The sequence below is a fragment of the Megalops cyprinoides genome, chromosome 2 (genome assembly GCF_013368585.1).
Source record: "Megalops cyprinoides isolate fMegCyp1 chromosome 2, fMegCyp1.pri, whole genome shotgun sequence".
Classification (NCBI taxonomy): Eukaryota; Metazoa; Chordata; class Actinopteri; order Elopiformes; family Megalopidae; genus Megalops; species Megalops cyprinoides.
In genome coordinates, this window is record NC_050584.1 from 17042441 (window position 1) to 17054413 (window position 11973).

Consider the following 11973-nt stretch of genomic DNA (forward strand, 5'->3'; position numbering starts at 1 on the left):
TTTCCATAGTTAGATTTTTTTTTAAATTACTAAATGAAATTGCAGTAGAAACTAATTGGAAGCAGAAACCCAGTTCTGTTTGTTTTTTTTAATGGTGTGCATTTTTCCAAAAGTCATTGAGGTAATTAGTTTTGCTTTTATAATTATTGTCTTTGAATATATCTTTGTCTTTGATCGTTTAAAACTATTAATTTGTCCCCTTCGTTGGCTAGATATATTTGACAGTATCTGGGTTCCGATATTAAATTGAAACACAGGTTTGCGTTGGCTTTCGAAGTATAATCCTACATCTGTCTACATCCAATGTCTACATCTGGACATATATGTACCCGCACAGTGCGATGGCTGTATTGCGGTAGTAAGTTACCAAGCAGTTCCAACACACTTGTAAAGGATAAAAACAGATCAATACGGGGAAATGTTTGTTAGCCATGGACCAGGTTATTCTGGCAGCATGACCAAATCCTGTAAAATTATTTCCAAACACTAAAATTAATTAAACAAATTCAACAGAAGTAGGGTGATTATCAGTTATGAATATTTAAGTTTGCTTCATAGGGTGACTATAAAAGTCCCTCAGTGTTGCTAATTTTCTTTTTTCCCGATCCTTCGAACCAAGTGGAAAATTAAGTTCACATATGCAGATAATAGAATTCCTTCGCATTTTATGTAATTAATGTGTTTAAACAACGTCAAGCCTATTCTTTCTTTTATTTCTTTCTTGTGGCAAAGGGGATTTAGTCAGATATATTTGGGGCAGAACATTGTATCTTAGTTCAGGTTTTCTCCTACACGTTCTTACGAGTTTAGATTGGATTTCACAGTCTTATCAAACGATAACAATTAAATATATTTGTATAACCATTTCCGTCCTCTATTCAAAAAGTAAAATTCTCAAATGAGTTTGTCTCATAATGCTTGAGATAGAAATACCACTTAGGTTGCACATTTTGAAATGAATATTTACTTTTACTTGATTTAAACACTTGTTTGTTGGTTTGTTGGTTCTTGTAAATTCCTGTCAAAAAAGTGTGTTTCAGCTGAAATTCGTGTGGGGTTATTTATGAAGAAATATCAGATCCTTATTCGAATTGTTAAAATGTTTAAACTGAAACATACATAATGAAGCTCTAAAGCTCTGTCTTTAGTTGGCTGAAAAGTATTAGTCACCGTGTGTGATAAAAACCAGTCCAATAATAGGCTATATTTCATTTCTTCGTGTAAACGTATCAGCCAGGTCTCTGCCTTGATAAGGCTACAGTAACTCTTAAACATCAGCTTTTATTCCAATACCATTATAAGTAAAATGACATTATAATATGTTAAATCGCACAGTTGATATTTCAATTCGTGTTTCACACCTTCATGTTTCAGTCGGATCGATGCTGGGTTGCAAGACGATGTTTTAGAGTTAATGGTTTTGATACAGCATCGAGGCAGAAACGTGTTACATATTATTCAAAACAGGAAATCGAATGATTAACGCAAACTAAGTTGGTAATAATAAAATGTTAACCTGCGATCTCTCAGGGTTTACAACGACGTTCATGATGATCTGATTTCTGACCAATGGCAGTGGAGAAGGGGGACGGAATCTTTCGTAGTCCTGACTCCGTTCAACACTACCCCGCTACAGTCCCATTTGAAGCCACCAAGAGCCAACAAGCCTACAAACTGTTGTGTCCATGATTTTAAACAGTTGAATTTTGAGTGATTTTTTTTAAATTTAACATTGTTTTCAATTTCTTGTTTAATTAAAAGCTTGACAAGACGTTTCCAGGACGGGATGGATTTCACAATATCTGCCAATTCAATTTAAGAAATACTCTTTAAAGTATTTATTTGAATGGTAAGTTTATTTATTTTCATTACACCTCCTCAAATCGTTCTAGAAAGGTTTGAGACTTTTAAGTCAATATCTATCGCTGCGTTACTAGCTTGCCTAGTTTAAGATTAGTGTAATTTTCTCTTAACTATGATAAATTTGTATTAATTACCATTACTATTACTCATTACTATTTTTTTTTACATTACTGTCATGTTATTGTGCAAGAATTTTTCAGTTCCAGTGAGTTTCTGTATGAAGCTTTTTAACAAAGTTAATGCTTTCTGTAAGAGCTGTGATGGCTTCATTATTGCTGACCTTTTCGCTGACCCGATGTTCTTTAATTTAAGTGTCATGACCCTAATTTGTTTCACCTATTGGCTTCCATCGATTTGTATTGTTATATTAAAATATATGTCTTAAACCAGCAAGTTGGCGTTTTATTCCTAATGTCGAGAATTGTAAACTATCATCAAATTATACACATACATGCAGAATAACGAATTAAAGCACGTTAGCTGAACAGTTTATACGTTTAAATGCTATGTAGCCTACGTTTAATGCTCTCTTTTCTATGCTTACCAATACTACCATGGAAATCTCAATTTATGAATTAGAATAGATTTTCCTCTTAGAAAATGCTTCCATTTGCTGAACGATTTCACAGATCACAACTAAACGTTTCCTAAAACTATCATTACCTTAATTTTCTAGGTAAGTGCCCTTTACAAATTTAGCTACGGTGGAAGGCTATCGCTGCGGGCTATGAATTTGTGTGGAGCCATCAACCAGGTCCTCTTAGGAATTCTCTTGAACCCATTTAACTTCAACTTAAGCATGTTTTCTAAGTCGTGCAGTGTGTTCTTAACGGTTTGTAGTGCTGCGAGGAGTGCGTTTCCTTTGGTTTACTTAACTTATTCGCCTGTGTGAGATAAAAAGGTTATATAACGATGTTTTTAGTAAATTTAGTCAGTTTAGTAGAATTAGTCAGTTGTTAATAGTTTTTAAAAGTTATGTCATAATTGAAACTTTAACAGTTAATTTTTGTGAACATGTAGCCCCTAGTTTTACTAATAAACTTTCCAATTTTTCTCATGGGGGGGGGGGGCTCTCCCTCTGTCTTCCCCTTCCCCCTATTCATGCTAAATCTTATTTTCGTGGCAGTTGTTACTGCTATCATCATCGTTATCATCATCCTTCATCGTCTCAATTATAATCTTAGCAATACGAAATTAACATGAAGAAATTTTATTTTCTCCCTTACAGAAAGAATACCTACCAGAGCTGTCCGTTATTTCTTCTGATTCTGCGCTACTGTCTGCAGTGATGTCGCTGTCTGTGTCATGCAATCCTGCGGCGAAGGACAGGAGTTACCATTTAGAACCTCTCAAAGGGAACCCTTGCAGAGTGTCGAATTACTATGCCGGCACTCTACCCAGTTCGCAGTACATGGGTGTCTTCAGGAGCGCACAGAGCGTCTTTCATCCTCTGAAATCCCTGGGACGCCTCGTCACGGACACTCAAGCAGTTATGCCTTTCAATTTCAACGGAGTCCCGTCCTTTTTCAACCATAATAGCCACCAGACATCTGTCATTCAAGAGCAAGTCTACAGCGTGTCCAGCGCTCCGTACCTCAACAGAATGCAACACACCCCGCACGCCCTGTACCACAAGCACGAGGAATTACCCACCAGAGTTAGCGGGCATACAGCGGGATCCTTGTCAGAATTCAGCAGTCCAGCAAGCGATAAATCATCCATCACGTCGTCTTCATCTCCGAAGCAGAGTTTAGTCTGTCTTCGCAACTCAGATTCAGTCACAGAAAAAACAAACAGTTACTGTTTCAGCGAAGAAGATCTTTTCACCGTTCTCTATGGTTACTCAAAGAGCCAGGACCAGAGTGCTGGCCATGCCATCTCTGGCCTGGTCTTCCCTGGAACCACAGGTAAGGTCTCCTTGATAACACGTGTCAAAGAGTAAACTATGTTTGTGTATAAAACAATATTGGATAATTTTTTGACGTTACCGACTCTTTATTCATAAACGAATCAAATTTGAAATTACAATCAGGAACAGTAACTTCAGCGACGGATGATGTGTGGACCTTTCAAGTATATAGTCGGCGAGGGAGAGGATTAGCTTGCTTTCGATTTCAGTGCTATTCTAAAGAGCGAGAGCATGGTTACCTTTATTTACGCTCAGTTTTCTTACAGTTCCCGATAATCAATCTCAGCTCCTGGACACAGAGGCTCTAGAACTACCGGAAGGTGAGTTTTCTCACATTTCTTTTCTTGTGAAGGCTTGCTAAATAATGACACATGTCACATACAGAGATCATAACCCATAGCGTGTATTCCTGTTTTCTGCCTAGGATTGTCTATACTTCAAACAAAGTATGGAGATGTTCCCCACTATGGAGTTTTTGCACACAAGAGCCCCATACCTAAAGGGACACGGTTTGGGCCTTTCCAAGGAAAACTGGTGAACACCAGCGAGATCAAAACGTATGATGACAATACATTGATGTGGGAGGTAAGAATGCATGCATTGTACCAGATATGCACAACCGCTATTGACTGACAAAAAAAACCTTTTCCTTCACAATTATCAGTGGCCGGTTGATTAAGAATGATATAGTTCGGAAAAGCGATTAATTTAGACAATATTGTTAGAAAACTCAATCACCGCTATGTTTTATGCAGGCTAGGAAATTGGCGTTGAAAAGTAGCCTACCGTATGTTCGTTTAAGTGAAATTTAATCATGATCTAAACCTGTCCCTTCATTTAGATCTTTGAGAATGGTCGCCTGAGTCACTTTGTGGACGGCAGAGGGTCGTCGGGGAACTGGATGTCTCTGGTGAAATGCGCCCGATTTCCAGAAGAACAGAACCTCATCGCCGTCCAGAGCCAAAGTCAGATCTTCTATGAAACCTGTAAAGAAATCAGGTCAAATCAAGAGCTCCTGGTCTGGTACGGCGACTGTTACGTGCAATTTCTTGGAATCCCGCTCACGCTGAAGGAAATGATCAGTGACAGAAACACACTGATCCCAACCGAAGGTCAGCTTCTCATCAAATAAATTTGTATACTGATATTAGTCACATAAACACAATCGATTCCAAGAGAACAAAACGAATCGCAATAATATAACCACCGTAAAGTTTATATTGTCGTCCAAATATTGAATGTTTTTGGGACACTAAAATTTGGGATTGCGAAAAAATGAATAATTGTGATAGTTCGAAAGCGCTGATCTTCGCACGCATGTTTGCGTGCTCGCGCCCACAGCAATCGTACTAACATTTTGTCCTTTTTCTGTTTTTAGACTCGGGAGAAGGGTTCAAGTGTGATCGATGCGGAAAAGTCTTCGCGTACAAATACTACAGAGATAAACATCTGAAGTATACGCGGTGTGTGGACCAGGGGGATAGAAAGTTCCCTTGTCATCTTTGCAACAGGTCATTCGAAAAGCGCGACCGACTCAGGATCCACATTTTACACGTTCATGAGAAACACAGGCCTCATAAGGTAATTTTTGTTTTATACTGGTTTATTTACATCAACGGTAATGGAATGGAGGGGAAGCATTATGAGATTTAATATTAATATGTATAAAAAAGATTTAATCGCACTGTGTGAATGTGTGTGTGTGTGTGAGAGAGAGAGAGAGAGAGAGAGAGAGATTTAATCATATGTTGCGCACTACTCAGTCCAAGATTCCCTGCCCGTAGTTCTTCTGCAGTTAAATGTTTCATCCTTAAATTGTCTGCTGAAGTGCTGAAAGAACAGCTCCCGAGTAGGCTACATAAGTAGAAAATCTCTATATTTTGTAGTTCTAAAATTTTAGCTTACATTATATTCCTTAAATCATTATGTGAAACATCATTTTAGTTTTAGTTTTAGATTCAGTCACAGAAATATGTCTGTTGAAAAGTTCACACACGACAGTTCATCTCTTTCTCTCTTTCTCCCCCTCTCATTCTTTCTCCCTCTCTTTTTTCGCTCTCTCACTTTCTCGCTCACCCTTTCGCCCACATAATCGTGTGAAAAGTCTGCACACAGGATAAATGTTAACAATTGTTTGCGTAATGATTCCGTTGTCTTGTTTGTGTTGCAGTGCACCGTGTGCGGGAAAAGTTTCTCTCAGTCGTCCAGCCTGAACAAACACATGCGCGTGCACTCGGGAGAGCGGCCTTACAAGTGTGTTTACTGTAACAAGGTGCGTTCACGCCGAGGCGCGAGTAAAGACCTCCATTCAGGATTTTTCTAATTTCATGGCGCATTTACTGAGAGAGTGGTCATTATCACCCCCAACACAGACACACTCCGAGGAGACACTTACATGCTAATTAATGCCAGATGTACAGCCATTCTTTTGTTAGACGACATTATGCGTTAAATTTACGACTCCAGAACGAACACAAGTAGTTTTTGTTTTCTCTCTACTCCCGCCTCCTTATTATTTTCTCATTGAACGACTTAACCAATACGGATTTCTAAAAAATGTTTTAAGCCCGCAGAATATTCATATGATGTGGTGTTTACTTGATTGTTATTTATGTTCCGAGTTGGTTCAAGTGAAATGTTTAAATTGTTTTTTCAGACAAGTATAGACCAACAACACACCAACAGCCAAACAACACCATTTTTCAGATATGAAATGTTAATTTTCTACTGAAAATTAGTTATTTTTCTACTGAATCAGTTGCACTATTATAACATTTCTGGTACAGTAGCCTACTATGAGTTTAACTGCGAATTGATTTTTTTAGGCATTCACTGCCTCGAGCATTCTACGGACCCATATCAGGCAACATTCTGGCGAGAAGCCCTTCAAGTGCAAGCACTGCGGAAAAGCCTTCGCCTCTCACGCGGCACACGACAGTCATGTGAGGCGAACCCATGCCAAAGACAAAGCATACTCCTGTGACGTTTGTGGCAACACTTTCAAAGATGTGCAAGAGCTCAAATATCACATGAAGAGTCATAAAGGTAGGGACTTGCAGTTTCGTAAACCATTCCAATTTTAGCGTCATTTCACTGTTGCATATTCAGTTGTTTTAAATGAAGTGGTTAAAATAGGCTAGCCTGTGTACAATTACTGGTTCAATAAGAAGAGGTTGCAGCAATGGTTTGCATTCTAATGAGTGTTTATCAAAATGCTCGACATATTAGTATGATTATTTTCAGCTTTATACTGCACTAACAAATTCAGCTGAATGGGAAGACTATTATTTTATTTGAGTTAGTTTCATGACGAAATAAATACATCGATCATTCGTTATTTTCATCTAATGGGTAGATTTGTTTTTCAGGCAAATGTAGTTGTTTCCAATTAATAATAGAAACGAGATGTCGTCACTTGCGGAGATCATTTGAACATTTCTAATGAAACGTGTATCTATAGTCCATTGACTAATAACTAAAGAATAATTACTTGTTCATGATTAATACCTAATAATATGTTCTTTTCTGATTTAGGGGAGCGACCACTTTTAGACAGTGTCCTCTCATCACCAGTTCCTTCAAACCATTCTGTGGGCGATAAGGATTTGTTTTCCATAACCAAGGACTGCGCTGGGACTCAAAGGCAACTGAGAGAGAACTATTCCTACAGCGGACTGACCTCCCTAAATACAGAATACCGACCTTGGAATTAGTTATGCGGACAATGCTGAGTAAATATTCAGTAGAGTTGAAGATGCTGCTAAAAATTTATGTTACAAAGTTGAAATAGCTTGATGTTCTTATTTAATGATTATAACAGATATATTTAATATCTTAACTTTTGTGTAAGGGTGAGTTGTTGTTTTGCCAAATTTATTTATTTGTGTCGACTATATATTTGTGAATTTGATGTGTGGTGTTACGTTTTATATATGTGGGTCATCTTCATGCTTAGCTGAGAGCTACCATTCTTGCTTTTTGTACTTCTACAAACACGTAATTTTCCATTAAGGTGGCGATAGAATCTACCACAAAACGCCTGGGCATTACGGTATCTAAGAAGTAAATTGAAATGAACTTGAGGCAATGTTACATTTTTCGTTAGGTGCACAGTATGTTTTTAAAACTGATAAAACGAAACATTGTTCGTTATCGCACATTCCATATTTAATTTTTCCAAAGTGAAAGGAATAAAAATGTTGTGCACATTAAAAAGCACCATGCTACCCGGCATTGTTGATTCTGTAATTCATAGTATATCTGATTATTATTTTTCCAGTGTGTTTTTGCGTTTTTAGGTTTAATCAGATCCAGTTAGACTGCAATTTAAGGAATACTTAACATACGATGTTGCACCCTAACAAGCAGCTCTAACAATAAACTGACTATTTTTGGTCAAATTTTATTTCTCCTCATTGATATGCACCACTAAGCAAACATTTTTAAAATGTATGAACTACTGAGTTCACCTTTCCAAGCTTTCAGGTGAATAACATAATGAGATCGTGGATACTACGCAATTTACGTAAAATTGCATTTTAAATTTATGTAATTTTTAGTTCCAAGTGCACAGTGTACATGGATCTATTTTGTAAATGTTCTTGTGAAATCGTTTCGTGCTGGTTGCAAAAGCAGTTCAAGTATTTGTCTGTGACTACTGGTTGCTATAAGGCAGATATATATTTAATAGATATGAGGTAAATAATAAAATCACGTGGCATGAAAACAAAGCCTTAATTGCATTGCTTATTCAGATGAAATTCCCAAGACCTCAATTACGTCCATACCTTTTATTCATATTTTTTTCTTATTCTTTGTTTTCTCTTTCTTTTCTTTTTTCAAAATGCAACGCAATCGGAACTGTTGCTGAAAGCATACTCTCTTCTGTCGTGGGAGACACGAACTATTTCCGCACCAATTACAAAAAAAAAAAAAACAATATTCAAGAAAAAATCGGTAACTCTTTTCCACAGTACAGTAATTATAAACAAAGCGAGGTACGACAGTTTTACTGCACAATCGGCACGCAACTGATTTATCTGGAAAACAAAGACAAAATTCGAAGAGTTGAATTATATTGTAATGCATTTTCCTTGACATGTACAGACGAGGTGAGACGAGAAAAAGTAAAAGGCCAAAGCTATGTTTTATTAAATTGACCAGGCCCTGACAGTCGTTTACTTCATTAGCCAAAACTGACTGAGATGCGAGTGGTATTAGAAAAACAGACGGTCCTTTTATGCTATCAGCCAATTGAAAAGTGATTCCAAAAGAGAGCAAGAGAGATAGACTTAACAAGGTCAAGCACTACACGTAATGGTAATAATGTAATTGACAGGATTAGTCTAACCTTATTTCGCTGATTTCACTTGTAAATGATAAACGCTCGAATTGGTTGTTTAGAAATCTCACATTGCGCTCACCTCCTTAAAACTTTTGAGTAAGCATGGGTAACATGGCCAGGTCGTTAACTTTCACACACTGAGGCGCAATGTTATCATTATCATTATTATTCAGCCAGTTTTAATAACCAGCGATGTAATAATCACATGTGAGTATCGGCCCTGTAGTCTGTTCCGCGCTGACGCGAGCATGGACACTCCTTCGTGCAACGTTGGAATTCACTGTGGGTGGTTACCTTTCTCCCAAACGCAGAATTTTTATTTTTATTACTTTATTAAGTTTATTATTAATAGTGATGTAACCACGTCTGTATTCGTCAGCTTTGGAACAGTATTGGAGCTTCCCACGTCTCAAGTGCTCATTGTTGACATAGTGAATATAACAGCTATACTTTGATAAGGAGTGCAACCTAGTTACACATGACTGCAAATTATTACCAAATTGTATTACTCACTTAGGCTGGTTCTTATAGGCTAATATTATGAAGGCAGCATATCAGAGTGGTCTAGCAGTAGTGAATGTTGCCGAGGGTCTGTGTTTCCCTCACACAAGAATAGCCCATGCTGCTATAGGGATCATCTGAACACAGATTGGTATAAAACAAGGGACAGAGACCTGCTGTTCTTTCCTTAAACTTTCATCTGTCGCACTCCCCCAAGGATTACTGTAAATGGACAAGGGTGAGTCAGAGGGAGGGGGGAGGGGGAGGGGCTGCTCCCGGAAAGCCCTACTGTAAAGCAGAAGTTGGAGATCCACAGGGACTGGCCCTCCACACACCACACCATCGTTATTACTCTGCTGATGAATTTCAGCTGGGGAATGAGTTGCTTTGAGTGGAGTACACGCACACACACAACACACACACACACACGAGCGGAAAAAGATGAAAGCACACACAAAAATGCACACAAAAACAGATAATGTAGTCTGGATGTGGAAAAAATGCATGAAAAAGAATAATGAATACAGGGATGTTATTTGGTCTTCTGTAAAAATTTTTTGTCTCCATCACTTGATTAATTTCCGTAGCCTTCACGAGATTTCTGCTTTATATGTCAGAGGGATAATATGAAGTTTGTGTTAAAAGCAAGCAGTAGGGACATGCACGGAACAGTTACTATGTCATGAATAGGGAGAGAGGGTGGTACGGGGGGGGTGGGGAGGGGTTGACTCTGGGCTGAGTGAAAATGAACAAACCCCAGCAACAAATTAATGACAATGGACTGTAGCAATGAGGTGGTCTGAAAGCAAAGAATGGCAAGGGCTGGAAACAAAGGCGGTCCCGTTGACATCTGCTGCCCTTTGATTTGTCCCACCACGTTACCAAATGTCCCAAATTTGTTCTCCGGAGAGCCCCCATGTGCCAGGATTGCAGGGAGAGGAGTGTGTTTCATTGGGGCTGTGCCGCTGCTGACAGATGACGCGATGGCTCGCTCCCCCATCACTGAGCTTGGCAATGTCGCCCTTTAACCTGAAAGCCATCACTTCTTACTAAGGGTATGTGGAAGCAATACACTGTAATTGCTAAAAGCTGGATGTGCAACAAGAAAAAACTCGCACATTAGTATGTATGAGCAGATATAAATCCACTGCTGATATTCCTAAAACAAATTTGCTCTCAATGTCATGCATGATAATGTTTGTGATAATCTGATTTACAACTCTTGATCTTGAATATCAAAATGACTGCATATCAGGTGTCAGTGCAAAGGATTAAACTTTCGGTCCATGTGAGTTTTGAGAGTCTGGCTATTAATCAATCAGTCACCATGTCCTCCTTAGAGAGTCGGGTCATAAAAAATGTTAAGGTTTTGATGACTGAGAGGTTTTTTTTTCAGTTATTCGGTGTCCGTTATCTCTAAACTGAACCAGAAACAAAGTGACCCACACAAACCCAGCACTTCTGTGTCCTGAATTTGGACTCAATCAGATTAGTGTTTATGTGCAAAGCCCCAGCAGTTCATTTAGAAATGTGTGGCCGATTTGTATGCATGTGTCCCTCCGCAGGTCCCCTGCGCTGAGAGAGAGGAAAGTGTTGGTGTGTCCGAGGCACACTATAATGGGCCCCTGCCGGGCGCGTCACCCTCACTGGTTACACACAATAATGGACGACCCGCGGTCAGGGGAGGAAGGGCGCTGCCGGGGTCAGAGGTCGGGTTTCAGTAGACAATTTAATTACCCCTCGTGCTGCAAATGGTAGAAATATGTGATCTTTAACAACTGTGGGCTTAAATCAACCATCAATAGCTGGCCCTCCCTAAAGTGTGGCCTCTGAAATAACTGCGAGGAGAGGCGGAAGGAGCGGTGTGATGTTCTTCCCATTCTTCCCAAAACACAAAAAAACGAGAGAGCTGCCAATGTAAAATATGCACTCTGAATGCTTCACGGTGCTAAAAGCTAGATTTTACTATCACCCTGTGTGATGAGAAGATTTAGAGTCCGGCCCTCACAGTGCTCTGAATTTTTATACTGCTGTTTATAGGCATTGATTTCACACTTAAACCCCTCCAGTTGTTAAACCCTCTCTTATGAGGCTGAGGCGACCTATAATTTATCTTTATTTTTCTATTTATGCGATATTAATGATATCCAATAAAAGGTGAATTTCCTCATTGGGTTATTGCTGAGGTTGCCCGAGGTCAACTTTTGAGAGCTTGTAGTAATTCACGGAGGATAAGGACCACATTGTATCAAATTGTTTTAGCCATATCAGTCAGTCTACCAATCTGCTTCTTGTTATTCCCTGCCCCTACCCCACCTTGTCTTACTCAGTATTATGAATATATTACCAAATGCTT

The 11973-nt window shown here is 38.8% G+C and overlaps 1 protein-coding gene across 1 annotated transcript; it reads left to right on the top strand.

Moving 5' to 3' along the window:
- Window positions 1-3151: 3151 nt before the first annotated feature.
- On the top strand, window positions 3152-7485 carry prdm14 (PR domain containing 14). The gene is made up of 8 exons (XM_036554054.1): window positions 3152-3770; window positions 4039-4092; window positions 4197-4357; window positions 4614-4884; window positions 5151-5353; window positions 5943-6044; window positions 6598-6817; window positions 7307-7485. Exons 1-8 carry the CDS (start codon window positions 3152-3154, stop codon window positions 7483-7485), a joined length of 1809 nt encoding a protein of 602 aa, XP_036409947.1.
- Window positions 7486-11973: the final 4488 nt, after the last annotated feature.

Excerpts from the sequence above, each read along its gene's own strand:
- prdm14 (XM_036554054.1), top strand. The coding sequence starts at position 3,152 with ATGTCGCTGTCTGTGTCATGCAATCCTGCGGCGAAGGACAGGAGTTAC. Across the intron at positions 3,771-4,038 it reads GGTCTTCCCTGGAACCACAG|TTCCCGATAATCAATCTCAG; the intron begins GTAAGGTCTCCT and ends GTTTTCTTACAG. Across the intron at positions 4,885-5,150 it reads CACACTGATCCCAACCGAAG|ACTCGGGAGAAGGGTTCAAG; the intron begins GTCAGCTTCTCA and ends TTCTGTTTTTAG.